Source organism: Emydura macquarii, unplaced genomic scaffold, assembly GCF_026122565.2.
Source record: "Emydura macquarii macquarii isolate MOO-44397 ecotype Brisbane River unplaced genomic scaffold, CSIRO-AGI_Emac_v2 contig_71, whole genome shotgun sequence".
NCBI lineage: Eukaryota > Metazoa > Chordata > Testudines > Chelidae > Emydura > Emydura macquarii.
This window is the reverse complement of record NW_027130208.1, coordinates 426,563-445,524: the sequence shown is the minus strand read 5'-3', so window position 1 is coordinate 445,524 and position 18,962 is coordinate 426,563. Positions and strand designations below refer to the sequence as shown.

Sequence of the window (18,962 nt, the reverse complement as noted above, 5' to 3'; positions counted from 1 at the left end):
AGAGGCCAAGATCTAGCTATTTCAGCTCCTTCTTGGATGGCGCTGAGCAGGACTGATGTTGTTGGTTTCATTTATCAGTAGCCTTGAAAACCAGGGAGTTAGGTGTAGGGTGTGAGAAAAAAATAGCCCAAACCTTTGGGTCGAATACTGTATTTTTAATGAGCCCATTTACAACTAGGTAGTACAGTAGCTGGAGTTTACCTGGCAATATAAGGGCTGGGGACAGGACAGCGTCATTGATGGGCCAGACAATTTTGCCGAGGAGGCATATGTAGAATGTCCAACAGTGAACGTTGGGTTCCTATATCTCCTCCAATTGGATTTGCAAGGTCTCTGTGATCTGCTTCAAAAGGCCTTGAAATCATCGGTACAGAGGCATAACAACCTTGTATAGCGAGGAGGGGATTTATGGGAAATGTTTTTTCTTCTTCCCCACCCGGCTCTTGTGTCTCTCTAAGTTCTCCTGTTGAGCAGGATACAGGATCGGTGGGTGGGGCTCTCGCCGTGCCCTCTTATGAGATGGAACCCTATAGAACTGCTTGTCATAAGAGGCCCATGGGTTCTAATAAACCCACTGTAGTGGGACATAAGAGAAAGGGGCAGGATCCCAAGATTGCTGGGTGTATCTCCTGCTGGGAATTTCTTCCTAGCATGTACCTCAAGGTGGAGGAAACCTGTATGGACACCTTGTTATCAGATGCAGTGTCATTTCCAGTGTCCATTCGAGGGGCAAATGGTGCTGGTACCAGTGGCTGTGTTAGTACTGGCAGTTAGAGAGGGTCTGGTAACCGCATTGGTACTGGAAGCCAAGACTTCGTTGGTATGTTGGTACTGGCTGAAAATGCCTCTGGTAACCCTCAAAATGCCTGTGTGGGGGCCAGTGACTGCATTGGTACCAGAGGAAAAGTCAACATTTTAGATGGTAAGACCAGAATGTAAGGTAAGTCGATACCGGTGGAGAACCTTTTTCAGTACCTCTCAGCAATGAAGACTCAGGTTGTTTCATCAGGCTTTGAAAGTTTTCTGGGAAAGGAACCTGAGACTCTGGACAGGGAACCTAAGGAGTCAGTATGTGTGGGGGACTGGAGACAGTACTGAAGTGTGGTCTGGGCACTCTCTTTGACTGGGTACAGAAGACAGTATCAGTGATGACTTTGGCTTGGTTCTAGAAGATTCTTTGTACTTCAAAGATACTGAGTCTGGTACTGACACCGATGCTGCTCTCTGATGTTTATCCGATTGCTTCTCGGTATGTGGCATGGTCTTCTTAGCAGGTGCCAGGTTCTCAGTCTTGGAGAAGGTGGGAGCCTCAGCAGTACCAGTGCTGGGACACCAGGTCTACTTAGACACAGACCAAGAGGGTGACTTCCCCCTGCTCTTCAATTCTCATTCTGGAGATTTATTTTATTTTATTTTTGTTAAGGTCTGGAAGGTTCTGAAGGATCCCAGGGTTTCTGCTAACCACAGCAGCCACAGTCCCCGGCTGGGGCTCTCCCAGCAACCGAAGCTGATGGTTAAGGGGGTGACATGGACCCTTTGGGTCTCACTGAATGTGCCATCAACAACAGTTTCAGCTTTTCCTCAAGTTTTTTAAATCTGCTTTTAAAACTTGGTCAGGCCTTGTGTTTGGAGGGAACATGAGTCTCTTCAAAGCAGGAGAGGCAGCTTCAATGTCTGTCATTGTGGGAAAGAGACCCATGGCAGGTCTGGCAGGGGTTTTGGGCATAATCCATTAGTTGAAGCCATGGATTGAGGTCACAGAAGCCCAGATTGGGCAAACAAAGGAAGGAAAGGAGTAAACCTCCAAAACCAAAATACTCTGTTAAACAGAAAATTGAAAGGAAATATGAAGAAATTACTAAGAAAGAAGCATAGGAATACGAGACTAAAACAGAAAACCACACGGCTATCTATAGTGGACACTGCACTGCTACTGCTCAAGCTGTAGGCGGTTGAGAAGAAACTGGAATGGCAGTGGGTGCAAACCCCCATCTCTCTTCACACCAGAGCACAAGGGTTTGTAGAGCTGAGCCGTAGACCTATGGACCATGCTGAAGTAAGTTTCTGATCAAGAGTGCACAGGTACGCACACATCCTGAAGTGGAGCACACATAGGGACATGACTCATATGGTGAGTTTTAACTTTTTGAAAACACTTGTTTTACACCGTTTTTTGAGTTACAAATGGACAAGAACTAGCACAGAATGAGGCCAATTGAGCACAGCTCTTCTGTAAGGGGAGGTGGAGACACCTCCTCCAGCTGTGTTGGGGCAGAAGACAACTGCTTCGACACTGCAGAAGCCTGTTAACTAGCAGTAGTTGGAGGGAACATAAAGCCTGTTCTCTAGAGTCTGCACGGGTTCCCAGCTTATTTCTAGGTGTAATCCAGGCGTTGATTTTGATCGATAAACCACCACATGATTTGGGTCCTGGCTACCTGAGAGACTCGGCCTCTCCCACAAGTTACCAATGAACAGAGATCAGTTGGAGTGCTTCTGCTACCAGCCCTTCCAGGGAAAAGCTTGCTCTCTCTAGTATTTCTAAGTTGCCTAATAATGTCAACAATGATTTATTCCAGTCCTCAAGTGAGATCAGGATCCTGTAGTGCAAGGCACAATTACAGATCAGCTCTGCCCCAGAAAGTTTGAAATCTAAATAAAAGGACTAGAGAAAATGTTCCGTTTTACAGATGGGGAATTGAGTCAGAGATTAAGTGACATGTCCATGGTCACACGGAGTCAATTCCAAGAGCTTTTGAGTCCAAATCTAGTTCCTTAACCACAAGACCATCTTCTCTCTTATGGTAAAATCCCAGTCCTTTGAAGTCAATGATAAAACTCCCTTTGACTTCAACTGGGCCAGGATTTCAACCATAACATCACAGTGCCCCTGGTATTTGCTGTCCCCGCTGCTTAGATATAGCCTGAGTTTGTTGATTTCAGGCCTTTGCCTGGTGATGGTAGATGCACCACTAAGGGGGTGTTGAAGCAGCTCAATTCAGTTCAGTTGACCCTGATACTCAAGGTCATTTGTTATATTTGTAGATCCACCCAGAGTCTTAATAAGCAGAGGGTGAAAGCATTCAGGGACCCCTTTCCTGCATTTCCTGACACACAGTGAGGGCTCCCTTATACCCACAGATGGGAAGGATGAATACAGTTAACGGAAGGTCAGGTTGTTGAACATTATATATGCAAGAGGTCAGGCAAATTTCACATGAACGACCAGGATCTTCACTTTGTAGGCAGCAAGGAATAAATGGGCAGAATTAAGACTATGACTGGAACCTTAACTATGTTTCCTGAGTTTAAAGTGTTGTCTATAAATCTCAGCCTACTTTTTGTATGGAAATTTGGTGCTTTATCTCTTCAGAGAACTGGACAGATAATTAACCCCACCACCCTCCTGATGCCACTACTATCCCCATTGTACAGGGGAAGGAAAACTGAGGCCCAGGGTGGGTAATTGACTTGTTGAAGGTCAAAGAGCAAGTCTGTGGTAGAGCCAAGATTCAGGAGTTCTGGGATCCAATCCTGTAGTCAACTCCAAGGCTTACTGGGCCAGAAGGAAACAAGAGTGAAAGGATGTGTTTTAATCACGAGGAAATGTGCCCAGGGAAGGGCTCCCATAAGAGGCTGGTGCTATTAAACATGGAGATGTTATGCTTACCTGAGAGCTAAGCCCATAGCTGAATCTATCCTGAACAGAGTCAGTTCCACCTGTCTAAGAATGAAATGCAGCTCTCCTTTAAAAGGCTCATCTGTTTACCTGGATCTCTCTCAGCAGCGCTGTCAGCTGTAGGTGAGGGCTCTCCTCTCTGGGACACCTTTGCACCACTGCGCAGAACCTTCTCAAGAATACCACGGCCCTCTCGAAGCCGCTCCACAGATGTGGGGACCATCCTGAAACAGGAAGCAATAAGAGCAAAGGGAAGTTACTGCACATCTTTGAGCAAAGCAACCAAGGAGAGGGTGTTGTGGGCCCCTTGACACACTTACAAGAGGGTTTTGTTTTTACGCTCTTAAAATATTCTCCTTAGAACAATTAGAATGAAGTCAGTGCTGGAGTGCAAGTCCCGGCCATATAGAGGTGCAGGGTGCTAGAAGAATGGATTCACCAGACGATTATGAGAATTAAGGTTCTGCACGGCTTTCGTGAGATAAACAACCCCTAGTTGATTTTATTCGGTCAGTTACAGGCTACCAAATATGACTACTGTGAAATGTTTTCTACAGCACTGCCCTGGGGCAATGAGATCTCTGCTCTTTGTTGTCAAATGATTGAGAGACATTTAATGTTTCATTGTGGTCTAGGTGAGTTTGGGGTTTCAAGATTTAACAGCATTTTGGAAATCCTAGAATACGTAAGTCTAGGTAAAGTCACTATATGGAAATGAGGGTTTTTTTTGCACTGAAAAAGCGGTTTAATGCAACACACTATAATAATACAACATTAAGGTAGATTTGTTAAAATATAATCAGCAAAGCAAGGTTCCTAGAGCAGTGTTAACTTGACCATTTTGCCTATAAATCCTACTTTCCATTCCTGTTTTCCTTGTCAAATGTGTTTTTTTTTAAATTGCTTTTAATACAGTAGCAGTTAGAGGCCCGACACAAAACTGGCACCCCATTATGCTACCCACAGTCCAAACACACGGTGAAAGTCTCAACCCCAAAGAGGAAAAACAGAGGTGAAGTGACTTGCCTCACATCACACTGCAGGACAATGGAAGAACTAGGAACAGAACCCAGATCTCCTGGGTCACAGTACATCCACTGGAGCATGCAGTCTCTAAATGCGTATTCTTGTTATTTAATATACAATATAATAGTGCTTGGGTGCTCCAGTGACGGATTGGTGTGCTACTACATTATTTTAGGCACTGTACATAGATAACAGAATGCCCATAGTTTTTCTACAGTAAATATGTAGCATAAAAAACAGATATGCCGTGTGGCTAGGTTAACATTCTGTAGGAGCTTAGATAGGAAATGTAAAAATTAAACTGTGCAACTGCAACATTGTATTAAGTGGTTTTTGCATTTATTTTCTCTTTTTTAAAAAAAACGAAAAATATAATTTGTGCTTAACATTAGCATTTTAAGGGCCCCAAACAGACACTGAAGTTCACACCTCAGCGTGGTGAATGGGGTAGGGGCAGAGTTCACTCCTCACGGAGGTGAATGGGGTGAGGGGGGTGAATTCACACCTTCTTTGCTGCTATTGTTTGGCTGGAGACAGTTTTCTGCAAGGCTGGGTTAACAGGGCAGCAGCACATCTGTTTACATTGTGATGGCTGTATCTTGGCAACTGAAAGAGATAGAAACTTAATTTTTTTTAAATGAAAGCTATTTGCAGATATTGTAGAATGCAGCAGAATTACGGAGATGCCTAAAAGTCACAGCAAATAATTTTAGCTCCCACTTCCTCGTGTCCCTGTCATGCCAGCATGTATGTCTGGACATTTATAAGGGAGCTGTGCACAGGTGTAAACACGGGGCTTGGGATGAAACTGTTTTACAACCTGAACTTTAGCATGAGCCTGCTGTACTACTGTTTAAAAGTGAAATGGCACTGTTCCCTCTCAAGCCACGCCCACTAGAAAGAGGGAAGAAGGGAACAGGATAAGAAAGGCAGCAAAGCTGTGTGATCCATTTAAACAGATACTGAGAACACTTCACACTGGGTAACCACATGGCACTGTGGCCCCCAGCCTCAGGCAGTGATACTTGCTCATGAGGCAATGCAGAGCAGCTGCTGAACGAAGCAGGTTATGCAAAGGTGTACACTGGAGCTTGGCTGCCATGCTGAGAGGCAGTCCCACAGCCCCACGCTTGGCTGTTGCATTCAACCGTGCTTCTTACAGGCAGCGGGGGATGGTAAAGGTGGAGGGAGAGAGTTTACCAAATGGGCTATAAAGTCAGCAATCATTTCATTCAGCAAGTCCTAGCCTCTTGCAGGTAGCTCCATTGTGCGCAAGGCACTGAGAAAGAAGGACAAAACATGCCTACACAAAGTTCTGATCAAACTCTAGCCTCTCATGCTAGACATCTACCGAGGGGGTTGTCACGGCAGTAAACTTACTCCAGGGTAGAGCTTCTCAGACATTTCCACCGTGGTTGAAGTCTTAATAGAAACAGCCACTTCCCTCTCAACATGGCCGAGACCCGCCTCACCTCACCCTTCTATGCCCATTACAGCAATTGCCTACCTACAGAATTAGTACCAGGAAAAGAATGTCTTTTTACCCTTTCACACAATTTAGCAGATGGAAATAAGGCAGGGAGGCCAGCCCCATGTAACACCAGCTCTCTACAGAGCACCATGTGGACCACCATGGGTTCATGGAGCACAGTTTGAGTATCTGTGCTCTAGAGTATTTGCACATGCCATTACCTAGACTAGAGATGTGCTGTGTGTTGCCCCCTCATCTCCTGCACGTGCTATTGGGTCAAAGGTGTAAGTCTCTGTCTGGAGGGCACAGGCAGGTGTACTATTTAGTTTCTTTTTCAAATAAGAGCTAGTGTTAAAGCGTCACAGCAGCCCACGCTGAATGAAGGTTTTTCAGTAGAGGGCTAAGGTGTAAATCCCATGGCAAACAGCTGGTCCTAGAGTCTGGAGAATAAGTCCAACAAAAGAAAACTGGAGAAGAGACACTTCACATGGATTTTTTTTAATTTCCACCCTGGATGTTTAGCACCTGATCTACAAACACAAGGGCTGGCTCCAGAGGCTGCTGTGAGCACTTGTGTTCACTCTAAAATTAAATTCTTAGGGCAGAAAGACCCAACCAGAACCAGCGCCATGGCCCCATTATACAGCCACGGTATATATCTAGCACCATCCCGCATGCAGGCTAACCCAGGCATGCATCCAGGGCGCACAGACGCATGCCGGGGACCGGCTTCCTATGAAGCAATCACAGTCTTGTCAGGAGGGCTAACACTCACCACCTGCTGCTGATGTTCTCCTGGGATTTGCAGTGTGAGATCATGGAACTAGCCCCCCTTGGGTCTGGTGGGCTGATCTCCTCTACATGAGGCAGGGGTGTGTGTGAGGGAGAGAAGCCGCTTTGTGGAGAGGATGGGGCTCGGATTACTGAGCCCTGCCCATTACTGGCATCACTGTCCGTCACAGAGCTATTGCTGCCTTGCTGGGTAGGAACCACTGTGCTTCGCACTGAATCACTTCCCTCCTTGGCTTCCTGTTTTCGCTTGCGATACTCCAGCAGAGAGACCTGAGAGAGAAACATCACCATGAGCCTGGGAGACTGAGTCCATGAGCGGACTAGACAAACCACTAAGTTGGCTGGGGGAGGATGTGATCCCTTCACATGCTGCCCTCGGAGCACTGACTACATAGACACGTGCACATGTTGACATGCATAGAACAGCAGGATACAGGATCCTTCAGCTATAAGGACTAAACTTTATGAAAAACAAGTGATAATTTGCATTTCAGACCAGGATCTATATAGGTTCCTACCACCATACTCACCACCACAGTATCTGAGCATCTTCCAGCAGTGCATTAAACCATGTGACTAACATCTGCCATATTTGTTCTCTCATCCTGTCCCCAGGGCTGCAGCATATGCAGTGGGGTGTCTTGTTTGAGGGTTTTAGTTTAATACATTTGCATTTCTACACCATTAACATTTTGCAAAGAAGTTCTCACCGTTGCGCACACTGGCTCTGCTCCACTAGTGTGGGCAGTGTTGAGAGGCCCAGTGTAAATAACGTTTGCAGCATTTTAAACTCTGTCATCTAATCCTGTGCAGAGCAGATCAGCTTGACACAATGATTAAAAAGGCAGCAGCAGCCAGTGGCCAATTCCAGGCTTCCAATACTGCTAACCCCAGAAGAACTGAACCACTGTTCGCAAAAGTGGGGAAGTTTTGCAAAATTGCCACACTCATGATTCTTGGTCAAAGGCACAGAGCAAAGGATTCTATACGGTGCAGTCAACGCTATTTGTATTATATGGCATCATGTGTAGATAACGCTCTTTTCAGCCCACTAGTATAGCTGGAGGGTGTTAAACAGAAGCTATTAAAGCTAGACATTTTTTAAATCAGCAAATCCAGAGAAGTTTATCCAAGATTTTTAAAACCGCTGACTGAGGAGCTCACTGGACCCTTAATGCTTATTTACAAAAAGTCTTGGAGCAATGGGTAAGTTTCAAAAGACTGGGAGAAAGCTAATGTGCCAATTTTTAAAAAGGGCAAATGGGTAATTATAGGCCTGTCAGCCAAACATTGATTCTGGGCAGGATAATGGAGCAGCTGATATGGGAATCGATGAATAAAGAAGTAAAGGAGGGTAATGTAAGTAATGCAAATCAACATGGGCTTATGGAAAATAGAGTCTTTCTACCTGACTTGACTTTTTTGATGAAATTACAAGTTTGACTGATAAAGGCAGGTAGTGTTGATAAAATAAACAGACTTGGTACCACATGATCTTTTGATTAGAAACCTAGAACAATATAAAATTAATATGGTATAAAATGAATTAAAACCTGGCTAACAGTAAACGGGAAATTGTCATTGAGTGAGTGCGTTTCCAGAGGGGTCCTGCAGGATTGGTTCTTGGCCCTACGCTATTTAACATTTTGATGAATGACATGGAAGAAAACATAAAATCACTGATAAAGTTTGCAGGTGACAAAAATGGAGGGCATAGTAAAATAATGAAGAGGACAGGTCACTGATTCCGGGTGATCCGAATCACTTGGTGAACTGGGAACAAGCAAATGTGTGTCTTGATATGTTTAAATGCATACACCCAGGAATACAGAATGTCGGCCACACTTAACGGAGGCGGGAGTCTATCCAGGGAAGCAATGACTCTGAAAAGATTTGGGGGTTGTGCTGGATAATCAGCTGAACATGAGATTCCAGTAGGACAGTGGCCAAAAGAGCTAATGCGATTCTGGATGCATAAACAAGGGAATTTTGAGGAGGACTAAGAGAGGTTATTTTACCTCTGTTATTTGGCACTGGTGCAACTGCTACTGGAATGCTGTGTCCAGTTCTGGGGCCCACAAATCAAGACAGATGTTGATAAATTGGAGGAGGGGTTCAAAGGAGAGCCACGAGAATGATTAAGGGATTAGAAAACATGCCCTATAGTGATAGACTCAAGGAGCTCCATCTACTTAGCTTTGCAAAGAGAAGTTTAAGGAGCATCTTGATTAGTCTATAAGGACCTACGTGGGGAACAAATATTTTATAATTGGCTCTTCAATCTAACAGAGACAGATATAACACGAACCAATGGCTGGAAGTTGAAGCTAGACAAATTCAGACGGCAAATAAGGCATACATTTTTAACAGAGAAAGTAATTAACTATAGGAACAATTTACCAAGGGTTGTGGTAGATTCCCCATCACTGATCATTTTAAAATCAAGACTGGGGTTTTTCTAAAAGATCTGCTGTAGGAATTATTCTGGGGAAGTTCTATGGCCTGTGTTACATGGAGGTCAAACTAGATGACCACAATGGTCCCCTCTGGCCTCAGGAAATATAAACTCCCAGGGCTGGAGTCATGTGACATGGGGAAAGCAGTGTCCAGGGGACCCAAAAATAGTGCCATACTGCGATTACTGTTAAACACGTCTTGGGATAAAAGTCTGCCTACCTGGAGTCTGTATGCGGCAAGATCCATCACTCAACTGTACTGAAGATTTTATCACTAGCATGCAGCATCTGAACAACATGCTAGATGGTACCAAAACATCCAGCAGGAGGCTTCCAAAGATAATTCAACCATTCTGTATAACTCTCTCTTTAAAAACACTGGGGTGTGCTGGGGATGGGGGGGGAGACTTTAGCTAGCTAGGTGGATATTTATTAGAAGACAAATTTACAAGAAAACAAAATTATCTTCCTATTCTCATACACAAAACATTTAGCACTATAAAAAAGCACTGCTGCATTTTGCTGTGTGGCTATGAAGACTGGGGCATACTCGTGCAATCTGCACACTCTGGAAAGGAAAATGTACTGAACATCTCTGGTATATTATTTTCACTCAAATCGAACTACACTATCTAGTGCTATTTGGTCACTATCCCACCACTCTGCAGCCAACAGAAAATTGTTGCCTATAGAACATTTAGTAGTGTTCTACAGTCTCTAGATTTAAATGCCCGAAATCTTAAGTGACAAGGCTCCTACCACTTCCCTTGGGAAAATATTAGATTTCAAAGTTAATGAGTTTCTCCTGATAAGCAGCCTGCATTGTCTCTCTCTGAATGTCTTCCAGTCACTGTTAGCTGGAACTCCTTCGTTTTACGAAATAACTCCACTGCTTCCTTGACATTCCCACCTTTCTGCTATTTCTACGGTGTCAGTGTCCAGCTTAGTGATCACCTAGCCAAGCTGTTCAGATTTCATCAAGGTAACACTGCACCACTCTTCACGGGACTCTTCTCTACCTGCTCCTGGATACAAGACCTCTCACTGGGCCCATTTCAAAATCCTGCCTAACTCACTGCCTCCTTTCCCCTCGTCTGCCTCAGCCTTTTTTCACTCCCACTCAGCATGGGAGTTTGGATGATTTTTCCCCAGATGTATCTCATTTTAGTTATTTCTGCCTATGGTTCTATGCTCTCTAGGTCCTTTGGGTTATTTCTCTCCTCACTGGTATTTACCACTCCCCTTAATTTAGTTCCATCTGTGATTTCTTTAGCAGGGAATACTTGCCTTTTTCCTTTGTGGAGGGTTTTGAGGAGCAGATCTGACTCCTTCAAAAACCCTCTCCCCACCAGGAGACATGGATCCATGCACTGTTTCTTTAAGAAGCCCCGGCTCATGTCTGCTGAAGTATCCCTCTGCAGGAGAGCTGCAACATCCCCCGTCTGAATTCAGGGGCTTCCTGTCTCCCACCTGAGGGGAACCTCGCAACAATCCATCTACCCGGGGCATAGCGTTCAAAGGGGAGAAGGCATACATTAAATTAAACTCTGTCCGAAATGCCTGATCGGAGCTTCTTAGCAGCAGCTGTGCCTCCCCACTCTTTCCTGGGAAGCTGGCCTCAGAAGTGAAGCTGATGGAGGACTGTGGTGCCAGATCCGAGTGCCCCGAGCTGTGCAGCAATGGCCTCTCTGGGCAGGTGTTAGCACTGGAATCCAGGTAGCCCACCTTCGGCAAGTCCAGGTCCGTTCGGAGGCAGAGCTAGAAAATCCAACAAGGATATGGGGTGGGAGAGGAAGGGGAAATTAGGAGAAGGGGCAGACAGGTGGGGAGAGAAACTTTTAAAAAGTCAGGAAACACTTGCTCCAAAGACAACTCTCTGCTTTCCAGTTCCTTCATGATCCCCCTCGGTCCTTCCTTGCACTGCTCTGAAGCCTTGTAGGGTACATCGACATGGGGATAAAAGCCCGCGGCATGGCTGCAGCTGACTCAGGCTGCAGGGCTAACAATTGCTGTGTAGACGTTGGGTTCGGGCTGGAGTGGGAGCCCTGCCAGGGTGGAGGGTCCCAGAGTCGGGCTCCAGCTTGAGCTCAAACGTCTACACAGCAATTGTTTAACAAATGCAAGTCAGCCAAAGGGTTTTTTAATCCCCATGTATACATGCCCATTGCAGCAAATGGCTGGGATTGCGGGCTACAGAACAACCCAAACGTGGCTGTCCAGTCGCTGGGTCCTTCCCTTCCACTGGGTTTGGTGGGAAAGCTGGCCATGACCCTAGTGCTTAACCCCAGGCAGTCACTGAAGAAATAACGGGTGTCTTCAGTTAGCCCCCATGCCTCTCAAATCACCATCGACACATGGCATTCAATTATCTGCTCAGTAATGGACATCCACTGCTCACTGGCTGTCTTAGCTGCCAACTTCTTGACTATTCAAAAACCTAGTAATCAAAGCTGCAAGCGTCCACCTCCAAGACTAGACCATTCTCTCCACTATGACAGCTCACTGTCCAAGCCATGTGCTGTCACTGGTATCACAGGACCGGAGAACTGCTGGCACACAGTCATTTCATCTGTGCTACAGTTCAGCATCTTACATCATCCAGCAGAGAGAGAGAGAGAGAGAGAGAGAGAGAGAGAGAGAGAGAGAGAGAACTGTTATCCTCTGCTCTGTCAGGGTACCTTCCCTTCTTCTACAATATGGCACCTGAAAACCTTCAGTCCCAAGACCATATCACACCTTGCCCTCCATTACAGCTCTGGGAATCTCAGCCAATGGAGCACAACTGCCTACCCGTTGATACATCACACCTCAGAGGAGCCTCTGGCACCGAGGAACATCCGCCATTCCTTTGCTATATTCACAGCACCTGGGACACCAAGACACAAATGCATCCCCTCTGTACATCACAGCCCCCCAGGAAACTCCAGGACTGAAACAGGAGAGCATCCCCTTTTTCCTATTACAGTGCTAAGGAGCCAAAACACAGCTGTGTCCTTTCTGCTATATCACAGCCACTGAGCGCATATCCTCTGCTAAATTGCAGCTCCCAGGAATCTCCTGCACTAAAACACGGCTGCATCCCCTCCACTATGTTACAGTCCCCTGGAATCTCGGGGACTGAGCACCAACTGCCTCCCTTTCACTGTATGAGAACACTTTGGAGCCTCCATCGATAAGGACATACTCTTCGCTGTATTACAGCGCTGTACCCATGAACGGAATCACAACTGTATCACTTCGTCATATTTTAGACCAGCTTGGCAGTTATCTGGACTCCTTTTTCCTGGTACCTGCTTGACAGACTTAAGCTGCAAAGAGATGATGGTTCGGTCTGAACACAGCAGGTCAAGTACATCACCCTGTCCCAAGAAGCTGGTCAAAACCAATGAGTGATGAAGATACTGAAGGTTGTGGACAGAGTGCTCCAACATCCTTCAGTTAAAACAGGCACATGGCTCTCCCACTCCTCCCTCAATTCAAATTGCCCCTTTACTGCTACAAAAAGTAAATACCATATAAACCACTTCTATTGAGCGGAGATTGATGCCGATTATTATAATTCCGGGGCCCCCAGATCTTTTTCCTTTCACCCCAATAACCAAGACATTGGTTCTTCACATTTTGCCTCCGTTTCCCGCCAACATCTGCAGTATTATTCATACATCTCCGTTTCCCAAATAAATCCACTTTATTTCTTGTGTCTCCTTTGATAATCCTGCAGTCTCTCCTCATTCTTACCGCCACCCCTCCACTCTCGTTCTCTCTCTGCAGTCCCCTCACGCTCGCCCCACCCCACCCGCCAGAACCTCTGGTACACACGCACGCACACGCGCACACGCACACACACGCACACACGCTCACTCTCAGCCTCCGAGTGCAATTGAGATGGTGTGATAACTACCTCGGGTGACAGGGACTCGGGCCTATGCGCAGGGGAACTCTCAGGGGAGGATACGTTCTAGAGGAGGGAAAAGCATCTTGTTATTCATCTACTTAAAAAGTCAAGAAGCAAAATAAAATAAAGTAAAAACAAGCACAGAGGTTAGCCACAGCTATTCTAAACAGAGACTACCTCAGGAACTCGCCTCAGTGAGCAGAGGGGGAGTCAATGGGTTAAGTAGTATCTAAAGCCTCCTGGGAGCATAGAGACAGGACTGGGTTATTGTGTTCCATGCCACAACTTAGTATCCAAACCAGAAAACAGAAGAGATGTTAGCCAGAAGTACTGATTTCTTTATATTCCTGATGCTGCTAGCCAAGGAGTTTACACCAGGAAATAGAGAGAAATTCATGGATGGCATTTAGTCTAATGACATGGGAAAGGCTGGAGAGAAAAGCCTGGCTTTGCCTAAGCAAAATTCCCCAAATGCTGCAGTTAGTATCAGACTTCAAACTAATAGGGGAAAATACAAATGGCTCCTTCAGTTCACCATGGCTTTCCTCCTGGGTACAATCCAAGGAGTGGATATAAACGAATTGAGGGAGCTACAAAGGTCACAACTGGGTACAGTGCAAAGGGGAGCAGTCCATCCACATGCAGTGGTATGTGCAAGCCTCCCAAACTGCCACTTGGTGTTACAGAACATCCCCATCAGAAAAAGGGAGGCTCTTCTACAGGTAGGGGACCACCAGTGAAGGGGCTGTGGCAGGTGGATCCTGCCAGGCAGGAGAACTTCTAAAAACCGAAGTGATAAGGACTTTCAGAACCTTCTCAGACAGCCGAGGAGACTGCTGGTGGCCAGACTCCATGGGGATAAAGCAGATGAAGGATACTACGCTCCAAGTCTCTGCTAGAAACATTGATGGGCCCCAGCAAATGCAAACTGAGGTCCCAACCTCATTTGGTCTGGAATTGGCGCTAAACCCCTGGTCAGTATGGGCCTGACCTGCTAGAGGTTTCAGGAGCTTGTGGGACGAGCTCCCCAGAAGAGCAGCTGCAGCAGATTAATTCAGTAGAGAGCACCTCAAAAGTGGCACTCAGAACCGTCTAAAGCTTGGTTAACGCCAGGCTTTACAGAGGCATCAAATTCCCCATCAGCCCAATGGCTGGTCACCTTCAGCTCTCCTACTGAGAAGCTTGTCCTCTTGGTGACCAGATAAAAGATCCTTCCTCTATTCTCGTCTCCCAGGGCCATGGTCACAGGACTGACGTGTACAATCTGTGTGCATGGTGAAATGCATTCTCTGCAGTTAGAACTGATGGTAACTAAATGATGCCGACAAGACACTAAAATGAAAATATTACAGATGAGTTGCAAATGAGTGAAATATAAAAGCTTGAACACAGAAGCCTACAGCCTACCAAGTCGTTAGGTTTGGTCCCTAGAGAAAAAAGAGAGGCAAGTGGGAGGTAAATGCGCAGTGGGCTCCAGGTTTCTTCTCTGGCAGACACAGTAACAGGAGCAACTAATGCTGTTTTACATGGGACTGAGCGGTTGTAGCTAGAGCACTGAGGTCCACTACGCCACTGAGCCTCAAACCTTCAACTTGTACCAGCAGAGCCTGAGCATAATTCCCAGCTCAAGCTCCATACCCGAATCAGTCCTTCATCCTCCTCCTCCTCCTCAATGCTTACAATGGTCTCCACTAGTCTTTACAAGTCTCCCTTTACAACAGCTTTCAACAAAGGTCTCAAAGTGAAAGTGAAAGCACCAAGCAAACAGACCCCATCAGCAAAGGACTCTCTGCACTGCTGCAGAGCCGAGGAGGGATCTCTACAGGATTATCTCAAGCCAGTGGAGATCCTGTCATTCACTGGACTGTGTCCCCACCTGGGCCTGAATGGTTGGGTGGTGGCAGCAGCAGATTTGGAGAGTTCCACTTTCCAATGAGAATGAGAAATACTGGAAAGTAAAAATAGAACTGCAAATCAGCTGGCACCTCCTGCAAATCAGAGCCACAGAGATGGAACATGGTGGGAGCAGGAAGCTCCAGACTGGATGGTTACTGGCATCTCCCCCTCAGATAGCTGTGAGCAGGGAAAAACACCTGCCTAGCTCTTTAAATATGTCTCCTGAACTCCTGCAGAGAGAGGCTACCACAAAATCAAAGGCAAAAGGATATAATGGGAGCACAACCAGAGTCAGAAAAGCTGGGGCATTAAACGCTGGCTGGAGCTCTTGGAATGCTGGTATCTGACATGTCTGATGGGGGGCAGCTATGAAAGAGAAAGGGAGCAGGGGCTGTTGTATGTCCCACACCCTGGAGAACTTGAGGTTTGTAGCACTTAGGAGAGAAAGGGTATGTGGGAACGTGGTGTCTCAGGGGCCTGCAGTGGGCAAGTGGACTGCTGTGCTGCAGCAAGGAACTGGGTGCAAGAAAAAGGAGTGGGAGCATTGTTGTCTCTAGTGAGCCTGGAAAGCTGGGGCGTTTCGGCCTTACAGCAGGAAAGGGAACGGAGGCTATGATGACATGGGGGACACTGCAGTGCAGCGAAGTATGTCATGTAACAGAGGGAGCAGGAGCTACCACGTCTCTGATGGCCTGGGAGAGCGAGAGAGTTGCTACAGCCAAGGGTGCCACAGAGGAGAAAGGTAGCAGCTGCCCTTGTGTGGGACATCTGGGGTCTAGCTTAGAAACCTAGCCATGTCTGAAGGCAGACTGCCTCCAGTGCAGCTTCTGGTGCACCTACTCTAGTCTCTCTCCTCTTGGAGCCCCTCATCCCGTCCCAATTTACCTCAAACTGTAGTGGAGTATTACAGCGACTAGCAGCCAGAGAGGGAATTGGTGAGAACTTCATGCCGTAACCGTTGCGACATTCCTCCTCTCCCGGCAGAGATGAGCAGGGTGTGGTGAGTTGTGGGCTCACTGAGCCAAGAGGTGGCGGCGTGACGGGAGATAGCGGTCTCAGTAACTTGGTAACATTCTGCTCCATCAGGTAGCGAGACTTCCACTTCTTCAGGGGACTCAGCAAGTCTATGAAACATGACCACAACTCAACTGAGGCTCACGCTGCACCATCAGTGCCAAACCATGAACTGTCTTTCACCCAGCCACAGTCCCACACATGCCCAGCCTGTAACTGCATCCCATTTGAGGCCCCTCAAAAAACGAGGAGCTTCCAACACCAATGAAAATCCTTCCCGTCCCCAAAGGTGGTGGAGTGGGAAGTGTGGAGACATGTAACAAGGTAACAAAACAAGGAGGGTTAACAAGGAAGGAACTCAGTTACAATCAATGAAATGTGGGAAACAACATGGCCAGGTGTGGGGAGCGGTGGAAGGGCAGTGCTGAAACAGAAGGAGACAGAGATTACATTTTGTCTCACAAAGAGATGATAGAAGACAAGACAAATTCTCTCTGTTACTGCTCTGGATAAATCACAGCACAGCACAATTCTCACCAGCTGAGGTCCACAACATCTCTAGAGTTTGCATGAACACAACCCTCCAGAAATGATCCTGCCCACAAAGAGTAACCCTTCCCTCAGCCCTACCCTCCTAACTACTTGTTCACCCACACGTGTTCAATTACTTGTACGCTCTCTGGGGCAATGGTTAGCTTTGCCGGGTTTTCACACACTGAGATACAGAAAATCTGAGCTGTATGCCAGAGAGAAAAACAAACAGTACGATGTTTCCAGATCACTACCATGCAGTGTTATCACCCAGTGCCCCCAGCCCCTCTGTGCAGCGCGCAAGGGCAGGGTTCCAGTGGCTTCCACACCATTATCCCTCTCCCACATTGGTCTGCCTAGCCTAAATTGCCTCCTCACCCCCAGCAGTGCACCTTCCCACTACTGGCCTTTGGTTTACCTGGACCCCTCTGGAATTCTTCCATGCTCCGGGCTGCAGCTGCCTTCCCCGGCATCTTTTCCCACATGCTTTTCCTGACCAGTCTCCTGTTTATCCCTAGCTTCCTCACTGCCAGGTCTTGGCCCCTAGAGTTTTAGAATGAATTTTGATCTCTTTCCCAGCGCTAAAACCCCCCCCAGAGGCCAGCGCGAGTCAGAAAGACTCATCCTTTCTTCAGACCCAGGCTCTCCCTAGGGCAGTAATCTCCTTCCTGTCAGATGGTACCCGGCTCTCGCAGACTGGGACTAACAGTAGCAGCTCTTCTCTGGGATTCTGCCTTTATGCTAGACAGCCTAGTATTTCATTTGCCTTTTCCTTTCACTAGACAAGGCCTCCAGGCTGGCAGGTTTGCTGCTTCCTCACAATCATCTTGGGAACTTCTCAAGACCTGGGTGCTCTGTGGTTGGTCCGGTTAGCTCATGTCCTCTACACTGAGTCCTTGCTCCCCAAGTCAAGATTTTACATGGGTCTCCATTGAGCTGCATTTCCCCACTGCTGCCAAGTCTTCTAAACCCTTGCATCACTTTGGAATCTGCCTGCTTCCTTATCATTTGCACTGGCCCAGTGTTAGTATGACGTGCAAACCAGAGAGCTGATTTTCAACCCCTCACATCCAATTCAGTTCCATTATGAACAGAGGTCCTAGAACCACCCTGGATGCTCCACTCAGCCATTCTGCAATTGGGTGAGTCTCCTGCTAAGATCCCCATTTGTCTCGTGCTCCCACACTTTTCTAGCCCCTATTTTCCCTCCTACTCCTGCTCTTTGCCACGAGCCATTTGCCTGGGATGTCGAATCCTGTCTGTTGTTTGGATCAACTCTCTGCTGATCCCTGATTTCCCCCTTTCTCAGCAGTGAGACCCACCCACATCCCCAGCTGTTATACACACACACACACGCTTTGCTTCCTGAATCCACCTTGGCAAAGCCAGCGGTCAACTTGGCTTCCTAGGATCTAACTGCCGGGTCCTTTACACAAAAGAGTTTAACATCTACCACGGGGATATCCTAGAAACAGGCAGCTCTTGGTTTCCTGGTGTTATAACCTTTATAAAGTGATGCTTTTGTTTGCCCCTGTCAAGAGCTCAGGAACCTATCCTAAAAATCGCTCCATTTTAAAAGTGTCTTTTAGAAGTTCTCTAGTTTCTTTGCTCACTTCCTTCAGGTTTTGCTCAGGGATGCATAGTATCCAGACCTAGTGTTTTGTTCACTTTAAGTGCCTCTAACCTTTTAATAACCAATTCTGTTGTTATCTGTACACTGTCTAGCTCCTCGTCTGTCGTCCTTGGAAAACTGATCCCTGACTTGGGCAGATCTCCACCCTCTTCCTCTGTAAAGACAGATGCAAATTAACTATTTAGCAACTTGGCTACTGCTTTTCTCACAGATTAAACGCCAACTTTTTGAGTAGCTGTTTTTTAATCCTGTGCCTATTACTTATGTCCTGGAAGCCACTGTTAATTCTCTCAGTATATATTAGAAAAGCCAGTTCTCAATCTAAGAGCTTCACAATAAGGCATGACACTGTTTACTGTTTGCCTTTGTCCGGAAGGTGACAGTGCTGTGAGATGCAGTATCACCATATTGTCACAGCTAGAAGAGTTGGTATTGTTTAGATAGTCTCAAGATAAGATGAGTGGCAAAGCTATATCCCCACCTGCCACAAACCTGTACCAATATGCAACGCATGTGAAGCCTTTGTCTCATGCGATGTGTCTGTACCTTTAATGGCCTGTAGCCTCCTC

At 46.7% G+C, this 18,962-nt stretch overlaps 1 protein-coding gene across 7 annotated transcripts in view; it reads right to left on the bottom strand.

Moving 5' to 3' along the window:
• Positions 1–18,962, bottom strand: part of SETD5 (SET domain containing 5) — a 98,408-nt gene that overhangs the window by 5,313 nt on the left and 74,133 nt on the right. The window contains exons 18-25 of one of the 7 annotated variants that reach the window (XR_010918427.1): positions 18,445–18,547; positions 17,179–17,303; positions 16,101–16,339; positions 13,326–13,382; positions 10,712–11,182; positions 6,952–7,238; positions 5,211–5,311; positions 3,770–3,903 (exon numbers count right to left, since the gene is read on the bottom strand). Coding sequence is in view for 5 of the 7 variants with exons in the window: in XM_067540478.1 (XP_067396579.1) it covers positions 3,770–3,903; positions 6,952–7,238; positions 10,712–11,182; positions 13,326–13,382; positions 16,101–16,339; positions 17,179–17,303; positions 18,445–18,547 (1,416 nt within the window). In the remaining 2 variants the exon portion in view is untranslated. Of the gene's footprint in view, positions 1–3,769; positions 3,904–5,210; positions 5,312–6,951; positions 7,239–10,711; positions 11,183–13,325; positions 13,383–16,100; positions 16,340–17,178; positions 17,304–18,444; positions 18,548–18,962 lie in introns of those variants that run through there. The other 6 variants (XM_067540478.1, XM_067540486.1, XM_067540496.1 and 3 more) reach the window with 6 other exon arrangements.